General features: G+C 43.9%; 1 protein-coding gene across 1 annotated transcript; it reads right to left on the bottom strand.

Moving 5' to 3' along the window:
* Window positions 1–4,768: 4,768 nt before the first annotated feature.
* On the bottom strand, window positions 4,769–10,512 carry YPEL4 (yippee like 4). The gene is made up of 4 exons (XM_060262725.1): window positions 10,162–10,512; window positions 9,834–9,877; window positions 6,632–6,740; window positions 4,769–5,909 (listed from the first exon to the last, which is right to left on the bottom strand). The coding sequence occupies exons 1-4, from the start codon at window positions 10,300–10,302 to the stop codon at window positions 5,820–5,822; spliced, it is 384 nt and encodes a 127-aa protein (XP_060118708.1). The 5' UTR covers window positions 10,303–10,512; the 3' UTR covers window positions 4,769–5,819.
* Between the last annotated feature and the right edge of the window lie 7,669 nt (window positions 10,513–18,181).

Genomic DNA, 18,181 nt, shown 5'->3' with positions numbered 1-18,181 from the left:
ATGGTATCTCCTTCTTCTTTATTGACAACTGAGCTCTGGTATCTAAGTAACACTACAAATGAGCTATTTTAGTGGTATGTGTCCCATCAATAATGCTGTGAAGTTAATGTTTTGCATTTGTATAGCACTTTCATGTTCAAAGTGCTTAGCATGGTACCTTGTTATAATTCCTATAGCATCCTTATATGACATGCCAGTATCACTGTACTCATGTTGCAGACAATGGGTTGCAGTTAAGAATGAATGACTTGCCTACAACTACTTTAGTTTATGGCAGAGGTAACATTTGAACCAGAGACTTCACAGACTATAGTTCAGGCTCTTAGTCAGTATGCTTCATTAGTTTCTTATTATTATTGCATTTCTCTTGGAGCAATTGATCTCCAGTTGCCCTCAAACTATTGCATGTACAGAAGAACTATATACATAAAACCAGAATTGCCTAAATAAGTGTCAGTAATCAAAGCATACTAAAAAGATTGGAGAGATGATCCACTTCTCTGCTTTTGAATACAGATGCGTAGATAAGTACTTTTATCTGGATTCCACCAATGTTTGGATATTCTCTTCCACAGTTGTCAATGACTATTCACTTTTGAAAAGGGATATAAATTGCTACTTCTGATCTATATGTTTCCCTTCTATGGCATTTCTGAGCACGGGAACATTACTGGATTGGGGCCCTTGTGTCCAATGACAATGTTAAGAGCCTGCCTATAGTGTGAATATTTTGGATTTTATTTTTATTTTTCTGTTTCCTTTAATCCGTGCTGTTGTTGGATCAGTATTGTTTTAATTTTAAAGTAAGACAAACAGCAATGATAAGCCATCACCTTTATATAATTTTACAAGAATCCCATGAAATACTTGAAAATATATTATTCAAAAGTTGTATGGTGATAATGTATTATACAGTCTTCTAGGACAACTCTTGGACCTTTTGTATGATTTTTTTCCTATTCAGTTCAGTCTGGTCTGTGTTAATCTTGAACCAAAGGTGACAGTGAATATTCATTTGGTCTTTGGCTATTTGCTGCCTGCATTAAATACTGTAAATGCCTGTAACATTCATTTCAATGGAATGGGGATATCTGCATTCTTTGTGAAAGGGCACAGTGGAAAATGTTTTTATCCTTGCTGCATATATTGTTGCATTCACCATGATCAGTCATATTTGCAGCACATTTGCCACTGAGTCCCAATAACTATATGTTTAAAATCTTTGAGGTTTTAAAGCTGCTTATCAGATTATTGTAAAACATGCTTATGAACTCGCTTGATTTTATTTAAGAAATGGTGATTATCAAAGGCATGCATATTTCTATTTCCGTTCCTTGGTGGGAATTGTAAACATGCATCCAGATGCACATTCTTGGTTTTGCAAATTTTCATATTCTTTTTTTTGAAGCTTGGGTAGCTCTTTCCACAATGAATATTATATTTATGGCTTCCGATTGTTTCTGTTTCCTTTTATCCTTTGTCTGTTTATGGAGTTTTAAAACAATGAAACTGGTTAAAAATAGAATTGGACTGCTCAGGGAAAAAATAAATTTGCCCCTCTCTATGCAATGTGCATTTTTCCTTAAAGAGGTGCAATGGCTAGACACTTTTTAATAGCCTTGATCAGTCAAGTAAAAAGAGAGCAGTCTAATAAACTGCATTGTAAATAAGATGTTGCTACATATTGTCAATTCTGTTCCTCTCTATTAGTAATCATTGAATTTGTGCAACCAACAAAGCCACACAGATTTATGGCAACAGAAAACCTGGATCCAGCAGTGAAAAAGACCTAGGAAACATGTTCAGAGGCTATTATCAGTAGGGGTTGTTCCCCTTCTTATACTGAAAGGGAATGCTGTGTGTGAGAAGAGGGATTTGATTACACTGTTCTTGCAGCTCACTTCTACTCTCGTTCTTTCACTTTAAACTCCCCTAGAAAAGCTGTTTATTTCTTTTGCTGTAGAAGTTTTTTGTCCTTTCCCAAATACCATTTGGTCACAAGGTTCAGCACCCTTGGTAGGTGAATGACCTGCTGGTGAGAGATGAGGGCATCCTGTTGCGCCACTGGCCAGAATCCTTGCTGCTTAAATAGATCCTTTTCTCTCTCTCTCTGCTGGGGCACTAGTCCCAGTCCAACCACTCAACTGATTTAGGGTAGCTCTTTCTTTCGTCAAATGATGTATCATCATTAATGTTTGCTGGGGGGCCTCAGCTATCTACTGAGGCAAAGGTATTGTACAGCGAAATTTTGGTTCTGTGGAAGACTTTGGCCTTAGGTTATTTATTTTCATTTATAGCTTGCCTTTCTCACAGGGACTCAAGGCAGGGTTCAAGTACAATAGAACTATTTATAAGTCAGTTACAAAATGCGAGAACATTTTGACTCTCAACAGCAAGACTCCTGTTTAGCATATGTCACATTCCAAGATCTTGTTTTGTGATTGAGCAAAGGATTCCTGGTTGGCCGTGGAGTGCAAGATCTCTGCTTCATCTCATTTTAATTGCCACAGAAAATCAGCTTCCTGTGCCTGTACCATGGTTTGCCATCATGTCCCTTATTATCTATTTACTGTGAGCTTTTGCAGGCGGTGCGGGAGGATGTCTTTGCTCTAAATATCGGCAGGGCTTACAATAATGTAGTTTTTAATCTGCTCTGACAAAACAGCTCCTTCCAAGTTCCCTGATGGAGTTCCATGACGATATTTATGGAGTCTAAAGTGAAACCTATGAGATCAAGAGACCAGGTCAAGTGATGCTTCAGCCCATAAAGTTTGCGAAACCATAGTCAAACAGGCAGTACAGCAATTGGAAAATATCAGAATCCTGCACCATGCTGTAACCTGAATCGGGCAACTTGTATGCATTATTCAGATTATTCAAATATGCATATATTTACAGCCTCTGTGGTGAGTCATGTGTGCATCAGAACCCTAGCATACGTGCCACTATACTAGAATGTACTTGGTTGGCAAAGAGCATTAACAAATGGAGAAATGCAGCCCCCTGGCCACAAGGAGGCACAAATTATTAACCTAGGAATGCTTTGTAAAAGGAAATGGACTACCTCATATTGGACGTATTGAGGCTTAGTTGAGAGCTTGCATAACAGACATAAAGTCAGGATACCTTGTTTCTGCTGGCCTGATGACTTGAGAGTAAAGTGTAAGTCACTTCCACAGCACCATTTGATTCAGTCTACCCAACTTCACAATTTAGAGAACCATCTGAAATTCCTCTGTGTTTCTACAGGTAGGTCAGACAGCCAAAATTGTTTGAGAGATGAGTGGTACACCCTTGAACTTTGAAAACATGAACACAGGAGTCTTATTAGTGACTGATGTTACATCTCATCTTGATATAGACAGGTATAGTGCATGCGGACCAATGGGTTTGCTGAAGAGTGTGATGAAAGGCGAGTTGAGCCCAGCTTTCTGGTATCTGGCTGTTTAGTAGCCCAAGGAAGAAGAGGCCCTGCTTGCATTAAAATGAAGGCTGGTCTTCCCTGTGAACTGGCTAAAGCTGATTGATGTGAGTGTGGGAAGGTTTTAGCAAGTAGAACAGGGATGTTCTAGATCAGCTTTGCCCTAGAGGGAGACTTGGTGAACATGGTAATAAACAGCAGTTCAGTGGAGAAGTTATCCTGCCTCTCTTTATTTCTTTTTTTTTTCCCCTCTCTTTCTCTCTAGGTGGAATTTGAAGCAGTGTTTCCAGAAACCTCAAATGCTCCTGCTGGATGAAGACTAAAGCAAATGAGCTGAATTAGGTTGGACAGTTTTCCAGAAAGTTCTCTAAAGAAAAGACACTTATACAGTTAAATAAACCCCAGTCAGCTAGGTGATCCTAAAAACAGAGAGGAATTGATTATCTGGATTCAGCATAGGAAGGTGGAGAGAGCAAAGGGTCTTCTGATACACTGTGCATGGCTCCTGTCCGAGGCTCTTTTCACATTGTGCTACTGTCAGAGCCCAACCCAAGCAGTGCAATGTAAAAAGGGCATTGGGTGGGTGGCCACAGCAGCATGAAATCTCCATATCTTCATTTATTAGCAAAGGGCCTGGGGAGAGGAAGAAGTCATTGGGCCCTGTTATGTAAAGGAAAAGGGATGCACATATTAGTCTACAGTTATAATGCCTTCCTCTCAGTAGTCTCTGTAACAAGGGAAGAAGTGTCTATTCATCCCATATTACACGGGAATGTATTCATCATCAGTTTCTAGAGTTAGATAGTTCATAAGTCAAATTTACTTAGCTGGTCTTTTTGACTAGGCATGTTTTTAGTGACTTGGTTGTTTGCTGATAAATAGCACAGTTTGTGGGGGAAGAAGTTTTTGACTCATTCTAGAAGCAAAAAAAAATATCTGATAAATTGCTGGCATACAGTCAGATGTGTGAGCAATTTACAGTTCCATCTTAAGCAGAGTTATACCCTTCTAAGTCCAGCAAAGTCAGTAAGCTTAGAAGGACTCATCTGGTTTAAATTGCACTTTTACTGGACTATAGTGAGTTGTGCAGAGTTCTGTTCTTGCAGCTGCAAATAGGGATTAACTCGTTGGTTGGCATTTTATGATATATTTGGTTTCCAGATGTTCATTCAGATGGTGCTGTTGTTCATGTAAGAATTCTTTAGCTGTTACTAAGTCAAGGAAATAATCTGCTACCTTGTTATTCTGTACTTATTTGAAACAAGTCTCTACTGTTGAAATACACCAAAATATTCCTATTTCTGGTGAATAGGCATGGATTATAGAGGCTGCTAGAAGTATGGTCCCTTTTATCTTTTTAAATATAAAACATCTTTATTATACAAAAAAATTCCTGCGCTGGTGATAGTGCTGAGGCTTTGCCCCCACCCAACCCCACCCTTTTCCATGTAGGGCAGGGGGAGGTGTGGGGGATGATAGTGCCCGGGGATCACAAGCACACAGCAACCCAAAATAAACCAAAAACCCGCAGACTCCATTGCGTAGAAATGGGGAAATATACCACGGCAGTGTCTGGGAAAGGGAATGGTGAAGGGGAATGTGAACTACCATGGCCCCATGCTGGGAGGAACAGCTCATGAGTCCTCTGCCTGGAGGACAGTTTGTCCCCATTGGAAGGAATTTACTCCCCTTCCACCCTTTTCTGCCCAGCACTGCTAGACTGACATACATTTCCCCCCTACAATACCGTCATTCCCCCATGATTAGGAGAGGAGTGCATGAACATATGAAGATGCCTTATGCTGAGTCAAACCACTGGTCAGTCTAGCCCAGTGCTGTCATCTCTATCTGGCATAACTTTGGACAGAGGTCTGTCCTGCTCCTGTTTCAGATACCAAGGGCTGAGCCAGGGACCTTCTGCATGCAAAGCATATGCTCTTCCATTGAGCTATGGCCCCTCCCCAAGAATTTGCCCTGTGCTCACAGCTCTTTCTGCCCTATTTCAGAAAGCACTGCATTTTCCGTATGCAATGGACTGTAAAGTTCAAATGTGCTTCCTTCCGCCATCTGTCCCACCCAACAGGTGCTAGTAATGAAAGCAGCATACTCCATATATGTCACATAGAATCCAATTAAAAATCCTCAAATTGGGCCTCTTAGCTCTACGACACTCCCCGTTTACTGTGGGGTGATCCTCCAGACTGTGAATCCAGCATCAGAAGGTACAAGAGGTTTGGGAGAAGGGTCCTGGTATCTCCACTCCCATGGGTGATGCTGTGCAGGAGCCTAGGGGCATGGAAAGGGGGGCAGGAGTAGTTGTGCCAGGGTGCCAGCTGTGGCAGTGGGATTAGGAAAGGGCAAGGCATGCTGTAGGAGAAGGGGTCACCCAGAGGCCCTGTCAGTCCCAGCCGTTGTCCTTCACCATGTGTGACATCTCAATAATGTATTTCCCTTCTTTGTACTTCTGGCTGGTCTCGAAGGCTTGTTCCTGGCAAATGAGGAAATTAGAAGATATGAGCCTTCTTGTTTTGGCCATCTATTGACCTCTCCCTCCCCCTACTCACCCGTATTCAAATGTAGACCCCCCCCCCCAATGATTGCAGGTGAAGCAATGCATAGGGTTGCCAGCTCTGGGTTTGGAAATACCTGGATATTTTGGGGGTGGAGCCTGAGGAGGGGAAGGACTTAAATAGGGTATAAGATCACCTTTCAAAGTGGCCATTTTCTCCAAGTGAACTGATCTCTGTCACCCAGAGATTAGCTGCAATAGTGGGAGACCTCCTGCTACCACCTGGAGGTTGGCAACCCAATGCAATCAACAATTACATGGAAGAATCAGAGATTCCATTGAGGTAGTATGATAGCTGGAGACTGCTCCATGGTTCTGACATGGGCCTAATCTGTTTATCTGTCTGTCACATTTTTATCCCACTCTTCTTTCAAGTTGTCCAGGTTGGCATACACAGTCTCCCCCTCCATTTTATCCTCACAATAACCCTGTGAGGTACATTAGGCTTCATTGCAGTGTGAAGATTTTAACTTTGGTCTTGTCTATCCTCATCTGAGACTTTAAACCACACAGAATCAGGATTAGTGTGGGTGGGCTGTTCTTCCAACGGAGGTAGTGTTATCTTCACACCTGCCAAAGGTTTACAAGAATCCTGTTCTGTTATTATTTACAAATGTAATCTACCTGAATTCAGTACTCACATATTTCCAGCCCAGTGTAGTCTTGCAGCTTTCACAGAAAATATCAGCGACTGAATGGAGACCAGTGAGCAAGAGGCGTTGTTCAGCTGGACCGCAGCCCACATTAACCCTGTAGTTAAAGAAATTATAGGGCACAGTCTCTCATTTTGTCCTTATCACTGTTGCACCCTTTTCTCCACTTTCTAGAGAGGTCACAGAAAACTTGGTGGAAAGTCTTCTGTCCTAAGACATTTGCGCAAAACAAAAAAACAACTACAAAAGTAATGCAAACTCTGTTAAACTTTACTGATGCAGGGTGTGTGTGACTGCAATATATGGGAAGTTCTTAGCGCCTGTAATACATAGTAATTTGCACTTTGGTTTATTAACATTGAACACTATCGTAATAATTTCATTTTTTAGGTCAAGACCTGTTGAACGGATATTTTTGTGTTGCAATCAAAAACTATGTCATGCCTTGACAATTTGCATGTTTAAAAAATATCCGCCTGGTCAGATAGAAATGTGATGAAAGAGCATTGAGAGCAGAAGAGGTATGCTGAATTCAGTTGCACAGCGGCCTCCAATGGCCAGGAGAAGTACCTACAGAACAGTGAACTTTCCCAAGAATGTGAAGGCTAGAATACATTCATGCTGCATGTAAGAATTATCACTGATTTCCACACTGATGTCTGGGGAAGAGGAGGAAGCTCAGGCTACCATACCCAATCCTTAGTTCTCTTCCTCACGGCAGAGTTGGCGTTGCATGTTCAGTTATAACAGATACCACAGGAAGGATCAGTGCAGCAGAAATAGACGTTTTCTTGAAATTTCCTGCTTGGTCAGTTGAAATGTGAGATGTTCAGTCGGCATCAACTTGAAAGAAAACGCCTTTAGTGAAGTTTTCTATAAACTAAATATAGTTTCCAAGCCAGTCACAGATGGATACAATAAATGCTTCTCCTGTTAGCTGGGTCTAGTTTAAACCAAGATCAGTCACTTTTTTATCATAAGGGACACCTGCACCTCTTTAAAGTATGGTGATTCTGATCATCATATGGACATATGAAGCTGCCTTCTACTGAATCAGACCCTTGGTCCATCAAAGTCAGTATTGTCTACTCAGACTGGCAGCGGCTCTCCAGGGTCTCAAGCTGAGGATTTTCACACCTATTTGCCTGGACCCTTTTTTGGAAATGCCAGGGATTGAACCTGGGACCTTCTGCTTCCCAAGCAGATGCTCTACCACTGAGCCACTGTCCCTCCCCGGACAGTCTCTTATCAAAGATATCTGATACCCTATTAGCATGGGAGTGCAGGAGAACAAGGTAAAAGCAGAAGACTGCAGAACTGTATTCCTAGAACATTAAGGTCAAGGGTCACCAAAAGACTGGCTATCTCCTGTCATGATTTCCAGCTGATAACCACTGGAAAAAAGCTAGTTTCTCCTGCAACCTGAAAGGAGTGAGGGAGTGAAGAAAAGGTCAGACCTGATATGATTTGGTCTCTTTTCATTCCAACTAGTAAATAGACCTTGCACTGAGATGAAAGATACCAGAACTGCATTCCTTTCTGAGCTATGTACAGGTGGTTAAATTGGAAGTTTCACACCCCTCCAACTCAAGAGAAGCAGGAATAAGAGCGCTGCTGCATCATTTCTTAGATGATTCCTCTATTGTTCATGTTCTTCAGCATGATCTTCACCTGTTTTTGTCCTTATCTGGACAAACATGAAATGAACAGTTCATCTAATTAGATGTTATTTATGGAATGTTTTTACCTTATTTATGGAAAGTGAAGGATTAGTCAATAACTAACATGAAATATTCACAGGAATTTCCCACAAACTAATACATAGGTTGTTTAGTCTTGCTCCCACAGAACTTAGTCAATTGGATCCTTTCTGTTGCCAGTCCCATTCCTACCACTGAGAACAGTGCAGCTATATCTGAGGCAAAAATCATTCCAAAACAATGGATTTCTGGATTATATTCAATAACAATGGTATAGTAATTCTAAATCCCTGTAACAGTTTGACTGACTTGGAGCTAGGCTTTCTCATTGCAAGAGCCACTGAAAAGTGAAGAAGAGAAGAAAAGGAGTATGTTTTTCTCTGCCAAAGCCATGGCATATAGCGAGGCACTTGGGAAGTCTCATAAACTAGGTACATGTATTGTACAAATCACAGCACTGTAAGTCAGAGGAGCAATCAGGAATCCTCTGTGCATTGAGGCGGGATTAATCATGCCCTCATTTTGCAGAGCTAATAAATGATGCTTCAAAAGAGCAGGAGAAGGAATGGTAGAAAGCTGAAGGGAAATAATTAAGGCACATGGTGTTGATAGTATGGTTTATCACTGGGTAGGGGAAGAACTATTCCTAGAACTACGAATTTCAGATCAACAGGAGATCATGCCAGAAATCATCCTCAGTAGCTGAACCCAAGAGAGAAGACTTAAGATGACACAATGCAAGATGTCGGGAATGCCTTTGTAATGGCCTGACACTGTTATGAGTTCAGCAGGATGATATTAAGGCACAGGAGGAAATAGGGCTATATTAGGAAATGGCAGTGAGGCTCAGTGGCGAACTGGCTAAGGTGTCAGCTTGCCTGATGGTACGTGGGCCCCTGATGAAGTGGGCCCCCTTAAACATTAGACAATAGGTTTAATATGTTAATGACCTTTTAGTAGCTTGAAATTATAATAGAACTTCCAGTATAATAGAAGTTCTTCATCTCCTGGCAACCAATATTTTTAGACCCAGTCCACCACTGGTGAGGCTTCAGGAATGTTTTATTTCTGAAAATTGGCCCAAAGACTGCTTAAAAGCCCTGCTTATGATTCTGAAGCCTGTATTCCTAAGCCCAGATTGTGTCTACTCAGTTATGGGGAAAGTCCTTTGCAGGCATCCAGACTTATTTTATATTATTCCTTCATATGTTCCAAAGCTCAGTATGCTGAAGCAGAACTGTTTGGTGGCCTACAGGCCATCATATATATCCTTCCCTAAGGAATACTTAAATCCCATTTGAGTGGCTTCACTTTTGGAACAGGGTACCATCATTTAGAGATCCTTCCTTCACCTTGCAGAAAATATTACCTATACTATTACTTTTTGCAGATATGAAACAAAAACATCTCCCTATTTGTGTCCCTGCTTTCTTCCCATATTGCACCCCCGTCTCCCCCCCACCCAAAAAAAATTGCTGGAGGACACTCACACAGAATTGAAAAGATAGGCGCGGCCATGACTCCCCTGGAAGGACTGTGGAGATAAAGTACAGGAGTTATAACCATCTTCCTTGAAAGGCTGTTTAATTCCCTTCCCAAACCCAACCAATTTGCTTAAACGTGGAGATTTCTGATACAAGAAAGGTCAGACTGTGTCTCAATAGCACTAGTAAAATAGCCCCCAAAGGTAATGCTGTAAGAAAGGCCCTGATAAGGCCTTGAGATGGCATTACAGTGGGTAATCACAAAATGTCAGCAATCTAGCAAAGTACTAAGCTGCCGTGAAAATTTGTCACCATGAAGCAGAAGCTTACAGACCTTGGAGATGAGCTCGTCATGCTTGGCCAAGTGTGCCCTGCAGTGGACGCAGCTGTATGTTCGGTGGCACCGAGGCAGATAGCTGCGGAAGGTTTTGGTAGGGAGATAGGCAGCAGGTGGTACTGGCTCACAGCTGGGCATGACAGGTTGAAGAACAATGCCCTGTCGAGGTGGAGGGGCAGGTGCCGTGCAGCCCCCGCACAGGCGGTCGCAAGTGAAGCAACGAAGCAGGTTGGCTAGAGCCGTGTTTCAGAAAAGTGAAGTTTGGGGGGGCTGCACTGCCAGGGCCCCCCCAGATGAGAACCAGACTGAAAGGGAAGTCACCTGTGGAAAGGAAACAATGCACAATTATCCAGCAATTTATTTAAGGCCATTTCTTGGTTTCTTCTCTGTATGCTACGCTTGAAGTAGTTTACAGAAAATAGAATACAATGAGTAAAACTCACAAATGGCACTGAATACCATTGCACAATGAAACTGTTCAGGAGAACCTTTCCAAATGAGTTACCTGAGTGGTTAAGAAAGGTATATAGTATGACTTTTAATGGTCAGTTTCAAATGTATTTATCAATTTTGTGTTTTAAATAACATTGTATGCTGCCTTGAGTCCTTAACATTTATTTATATACTACATTTTAAATATTTTCTCCTTAAACTAATAAAAAATGAAATGAAATAAACCAGCAGATTCAAAATATCGTGGGCTAAATTATTCCTTCGTGTTCCCTGTATGTCAGACCATTGGGAAGGTGACCTGAACCCCTTTTGGAGGTGGGAAGTCCTTATATCCACTGTAGAGAATGGAGAGCTGCATGACTTGATCAGTCTAAGATCATTACCATTGGCCCCATGTTCCATGCTCAGAATCAATCCTATGAATTATAAATGAAGCAATCCTAAACAGGGCTACTCAGAAGTAAATCCCATTGTACTTGATGTGGCTTACTCCTAGGAATTTTTTTTTTTTAGGATTGCAGGATTCTCAAATCCAACTCTAAACATGCATTGAAAAAAATAGCAGTTGGGAGGGGGGGTCTGCCTTTTTAACATTAAAAATTAGCTTAAATGGCATCAAGGGAATATCTGTCTTAAACAATTTTGAATATGCAGGATTCTCAGTCAACCTGTTCTTCCAGTTCTTTTACATGATTCTTGTGAGGATGAATGAATGATGAACATTGACTTACATTTCATTCTTCGCCAGCCCCATCAACTTATCTTTTCAAAACCTGGCAAACTCATTTCGTTTATAAGGTAGTGCTTTTGTGCGCCAGACGCAGCCCAAACTGCAAATGGGATTTGCTTGCCATCTAGTAGGCACAGACTCGCGTTTTGAGGCTTCCCCATAATACTAGCACCCTCTTGCCTAGGATGCCTGTTCGGTTTTAAAAAATGGCTCTTTCGCTTATCGGTGCCACTCTCACATGATCCGCGTTCCTATGCCGTTATCCAACGCGTCACACAACCCGAGTGGCTCCGTCATGTGTGAAGCGAGCGTGAAAGAGGTCGAGTTAGCCAAGGCGACGGGCCGAGCGTTACTGCGGAACAGCGCTTCGAATCTCTACCTCCCGCACCCCGAAACCATTGCACCACGCCGCCTTCCCAGCCAAAGGCTTTTGAGCAATCCGTTCCCCGGGAAAGCATTCGTTTTTCCTACCCCCCACCCAGCGCCCGAAACCTCAAGCCGTCTGCGAGAGAGCCCTCTACCGGGGCTTCGGTGTTCTGCCGAAGCCTCGCTCCGTTCAAAGTCTCCTGCTCTCCTGCTTTGCTGTGACACCCAAACTGTGCGAGCTCGCTCTCTGCCGGCCCCAGAGAGGCACTGCACTCCCTCAACTGACTTTCGGAAGCCCTGACGGATTTGTCACCGCGGGCATGCATGAACGTCCCCGTCCGTCCTGCAACAAAGTCGACGTGCGGCGGGTGCGTCAACGCCGCCTGCAACTTCAGGCTCGAAAAGTCCGGGTCCCGAGCAATGCAACTACCGTCATCGCCCGCGCCCCCTGCCTCCGATGGACGCCCCCTCCCCCGGCCCGCTTCGGAGCAAGGACAGAGGAGGGGGGGGGGCATCAATAAAAGTGGGAGGAGCCCGGCTGGCCGCGGACCCCGTGCCTTAATCGCCCGAGAGCCTGACTCACGTGGCTGCGCGAGCGGAAGAAAAAGAAAGGCGGATTGGATGCCGCCGAAGTCTCCCCTTAGGGATGGTGTCGCCGCAAGAGGAAGGCGGCTGGGGAGGGACGTGGCTTCTCTTGGCGCGCCGAAAAGGTGGCTTGAAGGCCAAAGGAGAGGCTGGCCGAGCCCAGCGCCGAAGGAGGCAGGCAGGGAAAGTTGCAGCGGCGGCGTCTGCTTTGCGCCCCCTACGCGCTGCTCACCTTGAAACCTGTTCCTGGGAGGAGGCGATCTCGCCGCCTTCGCGTCCTGCAGCCGCTCGGCGAGGGGTCGCGTCAAGGGGAGCGCAGCTTCAGGGCAGCCAAAGGGCTGCTTTTGTGCTCCGTCTGCAGCCGAATGTGGCTGTGTGTTGTGGAACCGCATCATAACATTGTGAGTCATCCATCCCTCCCTCCCTCCTCTTCAGCCTCCCGCGACGTCAGAGCGAGGCCGGAGACACGGATCAAAGAGGGAGGGGACAAGCCGGAGCCGCCACGGCAGCGGTGCCGGCTGAGAGAGGAGCCTCGGCGGGGCAAGAGCTGCTGTGGGGCAGCGAGGGGGGGGGCGGGGAAGATGGAAGAGCCGGGGGGTCGCTCAGGGGCCCTGACGCCACTGGAGCTCCGAAGAGAGACGCGCGGGTGATAAATCCCACGTTGCGCGCCTGTGGCAAACTCTGACGCAGAGAGAGGAAGCTGAGGGTCACGGGCTGGAAATCTGCAATATCACTCTCGGATGCGCTCCTTTCACTCTTCGAGGCACCCAGTCAGGCTGCAGAACACTCCGCCTGCCCTGTGGCACCCCAAACATCACGGCCTGATAGTCCTCAATCGTGAGCGACCAGAAGCACCGTCATAGTTCGGTCTCCCCCCCGCCTCCGTATCTGCTCTAGAATGCAAGGGACAGCCTCACCACCTCTCTAATCCTTTCCTCAACCAAATTTAGGGATTTTTTTAAAAAATGGGCAATTTTCAGAAGGGTGGCTGTGAACTGCTTTGCACCATTTACATCAGTAAGAGTTTGCTCAATGATATCTGTGGACGTAAGTGGCAGATTTTTTAAAAAGATTTTTACCCTGCCTTTTTACCTTTATAGACCTCTCCCCCCCCCCCACAGGTGGCTAACGAATTGAAACATACATGTTAAGAATTAGTGTCTTGTTTAGCTTTTTAAAAATCGTGTTTTTGTTACAGGGGAAAACTGACTGGAGCTTTTCTAGATGAAAGCATGATGCTGATGAATATAAAAGGCTGGAGGTGAATATCCAGAGGTGAAAAGAGGTTGTTTTCACTCCTGATATGGTATAACAGGCTGGCTTCTGTCAAGTCTTGTCTCCAGGCACAGTTCTGCATCAATATTTGTTCTAACAGTTTCCAGAAACACTAGCTTCCATGGGCACTGTTCTCTAAAGCTTTACCATCCCCTTTGTATGTATGCCATCAGTGGTGGCTGTTGTAGGGGTACCAGCAGCCAATAGGTGCAGACTTTATTGCATAGTATCGGCATACACCATATTGGTTGAACCCATGGCTGCATGTCTAGAAACATGATCCTCCCCAATTACCGCAGCTGTCATAGGCTGAAAATCATTTAAGTAAATCTTCATCCTAAAGAACTGTTATTCCAGATAACAGTCACATGATGTTCCAGAACTATATGATAGCTTCATAAATCATAGGCACTTAAGTCTTTATTTTTTTAACATACACACAACACACATTTTGAGTTCATTCAATGATGATGTCCCATCTCCCCATTAGGAATCTATCACTTCCATCTATCCATGTTGGCTCCTTTGGTTAGCGATCCGCCTTTAGAAACCATAAAATAATGGAATTAACATTGATGTTGATGTTGTAGTTACATTAGTGGGCCGATGTTCAGAACAGGGGAAGGGCTGAGGTTCAGTGGTAGAGCATCTGCTTGACATGCAGAAGGTCCCAAATTCAGTCCCCAGCATCTCCAGTTAAAGAAGAACAGGCAGTAGCTAATGTGAAGGACCTCTGCCTGAGACTCTGGAGAACTGCTGCCAGTTGGCGTAGGCAATACTGATTTTGATGGACTGATAGTCTGATAACAGTATAAGGCAGCTTCGTGCATTCATTTGTTCAGCATTCCAATCCAGGTTCGTTCTTGCATTTACACTGGCTCATTGGACAGCCGTAGTCAATTGTATGCATTATTGCGTCTCTCCTATAAAAGGGAGCTAATATCTCTCTCGCTACAGAGTGTTTTGAAGATAAATCCATTTTGGCTCTAACGTTATTGTGCTCTAGGAAGCTGTAATTGAGAAAAATATAACTGGGCTGCCTTATATGTTTTCTTCCTGCCTGTCTCTCACCAGTCCTTTAATCTTCTCCATCTTGGGCTTCATTTTTGTTCTTCTTGAACTTGAACTATAGACAAAACCAACACCCCCCTTCCACACTTAGGTGCTGGTTTGTGCTTCAATCAGTAGTGTAACTAGGTGAAAAAACAGACATCTTCCCTAGTTGCAGTCTGGATATGAGAGAAGATGAGTCCCAACAGTCATGTTTTCAGTGATATACATGAAAAAAATTCAAAGAATCTTCAAAGCTTGGAAACTCAGTAAGGGCAGCAGACTATATTAAATGACACCTTGTGATCGACTGTGTCTATTCTGCAGCTTAAAACTATAAAACACATCCAGTCACTGAATACTATCAGCAAGCTAAAGTTGGAGAAAGACCAGCTGCTGCAGCAGCTAGTAGGATTGTGTCCTCTCTTTTTTTCCTTTTGCACCACAGTTTCTGAGCAGATTCATAATAGAGGTACAGATGCAGAAGGTGCAGTATATCTGAGCTGTGAGGATGTGGAAGTTCAGAAACAATATTCTTAAAAGTACACAGGTATTGGTGTACTACCCCTCCCCTCATTTTACATAGATGTCGTTCCAGGAATACTGTGGAACTGTAGAACTGAGGTACTGGAAACCTTCCCTTAAGTAGAAATGACACATTAGGATACTTCATTGTTTGGTAACAGCCTTCCTAACCTGGAAAATTAGGATTCAGGGGTACAACTTATTTAAAAGGGACAGGCAAATGAGAAAGGGTGGGGGCATAGCAGTATATGAGAAGGAAATATATACTTGTGAGGAAATATGTGAATCTGAGCATGGCAGCTCAGTTGAGAGTCTCTGAGTAAAAATAAAAATAAGAAATAAAAGTTATATTATTGTGGGGGTCTGCTATACACCACCAAGTCAGGCAGAGGACTTGGATGAGATATTTTTACAGCAGATTGCAAAGCTCTCCAAGAGAAGGGATACAGTGATCGTGGGAGATTTCAATTACCCGGACATCTGTTGGAAGTCCAACTGCTAAAAATGAAAAGTCAAATAGATTCCTGACTTGTCTTGCTGACAACTTCCTTTTTGAGAAAGTGAAGAAGGAAACAAGGGGATCTGCTATCTTGGATTTGATTCTCACCAACAAGGAAGAATTGATTGATGAAGTGGAAATAGTGGGCACCCTGGGCAGTAGTGACCATGTGATTTTGGAATTTACAGTATTGGGGAAGGGAAAAGCTATATGTAATCAGACTTATAGGCTGGACTTCAGAAAGGCAAACTTCAATAAACTTAGAACTATGCTGGGTAAAATCCCATGATCAGAAATACTTCGGAGGAAAGGGGTTTAGGAGGGGTGGGAGTTTCTTAAAAGCAAAATACAGAAAGCACAATTACAGACAATTCCTATGAGAAGAAAAAATGGAAAAAGCCTAAAGAAGCAGAAGTGGCTCCATGGACAGCTCTCTAAAGACTTGAGAAATAAAAAAGACTTCTTTAGGAATTGGAAGGAGGCCTTATAACCAAGGAGGAATATAAACAAATCACCAGTGCTTGTTGAGAAAAAGTTAGGAAAGCTGAAGCTCAGTATGAGCTTAGGCTGGCCAAAGATGCTAAAAACAATTTTAAAAGGTTCTTTTCTTATGTTCAGAGTAAGAAAAAGAGCAAGGACAAGAAAGTGAAATTGTAACAGGTAATGAAGAGAGGGCGGAACTGCTCAATTCCTATTTTTCCTCCTCTTCTGAGGGAAATGGTGCTCAACATGGCAAAAACAGAAAGTGAAATTGTAACAGGTAATGAAGAGAGGGCAGAACTGCTCAATTCCTATTTTTCCTCCTCTTCTGAGGGAAATGGTGCTCAACATGGCAAAAACAGAACATATAAGGAGGGTATGAAGTTCCAACCTAGGATCAGCATAGGGGTAGTACATAAACACCTAGTTTCTTTAAATTAAATTAAGTCCTCATGGCCAGATGAATTGCATCCAAGGGTTCTAAAAGAGCTTGCGGATGTAATTTCTGAGCCTCTGGCTATTATTTTTGAGAATTCTTGGAGAACAGGAGAGGTGCCGGAAGATTAGAGGCGGGCGAATGTTGTCCCCATCTTCAAGAAGGGGGAAAAGGAGGATCCAGGTAACTACCGACCTGTCAGCTTGACGTCTATACCTGGAAAAGTTTTAGAACAAATAAACAGTTGGTCCTGGAACATTTAGAAAGAATGGATGTGATTACTAAGCCAGCATGGTTTTCTCAAGAACAAGTCATGTCAGACAAAACCTGATCTCTTTTTTTGAGAAAGTGACTACCTTGCTGGATCAGGGAAATGCTATAGACATCGTTTATCTTGATTTCAATTGATGTAGAAACATCTCTCTGCTGGGGTCCATAGGCCCCTGACGGTTTTGTTCTCAAGGTGGGCTCCCCAACGCCACATCGAGGCATCTGTCGTCACCACCGCTGAGGGAGACGGTAGTATGAAGGGTGTCCCCTGCAGCAGATTGGTCATGTTCGTCCACCACCGGAGGGACAGGAGAACTCCTTGGGGTGCGGTCAGCATGGTGGATTGTGGTTGTAAGTGAGGATGAAAGGCATGTACGAACCAGCATTGAAGTGGTCGCATTCGAAGCCTCACAAAGTGGAGCATGGAGGTGATTGCGGCCGTGAGGCCGAGAAGGTGTTGAAATATGAATGCAGGTTGTGTTGGATTGTGTAAGAGTGAGATCGTCAGGGATTGAATTGTCAGAGAGCGGTCCTGAGGGAGGTAGACCAAGTGGGGGCTCATGCACAGGTGAACGCCTATAAATTGAATGTCCTGTGTAGGAGTAAGGTGGGACTTGGCGAGGTTCACACATAGACCTAGAGAGTCCAGCAAGGCATGGGTAGTGCGGAGGACTTTCTCCAGTTGATTGGGGAATGCGGCGATTATGAGTTAATCATCTATGTAGGGAAAAACGGAGATGTTGCGGAGAAGAATTGCCACTGCCATGCATTTCGAGAATACTCGTGGAGCTGTCGATAGGCCAAAAGGGAGGGCCTGATATTGGAAATGTAGGTGACCTATGGTGAAGCACAGGAAGCGTAGATGCTGAGGCCTGATAGGTGGAAGTAGGCATCCTGAAGGTCCAGGGATGCCATCCAAGTGCCCTTGAGGATTAGGAAGACGACCGACTGAATGGAGATCATTCTGAATTTTTTGTAGATTATCCGTTTGTTGAATCTTCTCAAATCTAGTAGAGGGTGCTTGCCTCTGTCCCGTTTCGGGACTAGGAAATACCGTGAGTAGAAACCTGTCCCTTGATGGTGAGGTGGGACAGGCTCTATTGCGCCCTTGAGAAGAAGATCTTGAATCTCATGGTGTAGCGGTGGGGATGGAGGGGTGGTGATGAAGTGGTGGTGGCAGGGGGGCAAAGTGAACTCTATGGCGTAGCCGATTCGAATTATGGTGAGCACCCAGGAGTCCGTGGTGATGTTTTGCCACGTTCTTAGGAAGGGGTGCAATCTCGTTGATTGGGAAGTGCGTTCGATGTGACGGGGGGGGAGTCAAAGATACTGCTTGGAGGGAGGTGTC

This window comes from Heteronotia binoei, chromosome 21 (assembly GCF_032191835.1).
Source record: "Heteronotia binoei isolate CCM8104 ecotype False Entrance Well chromosome 21, APGP_CSIRO_Hbin_v1, whole genome shotgun sequence".
Classification (NCBI taxonomy): Eukaryota; Metazoa; Chordata; class Lepidosauria; order Squamata; family Gekkonidae; genus Heteronotia; species Heteronotia binoei.
Note: the sequence above shows the minus strand (reverse complement) of the source record. Positions and strands in the feature narration are given on the sequence as shown.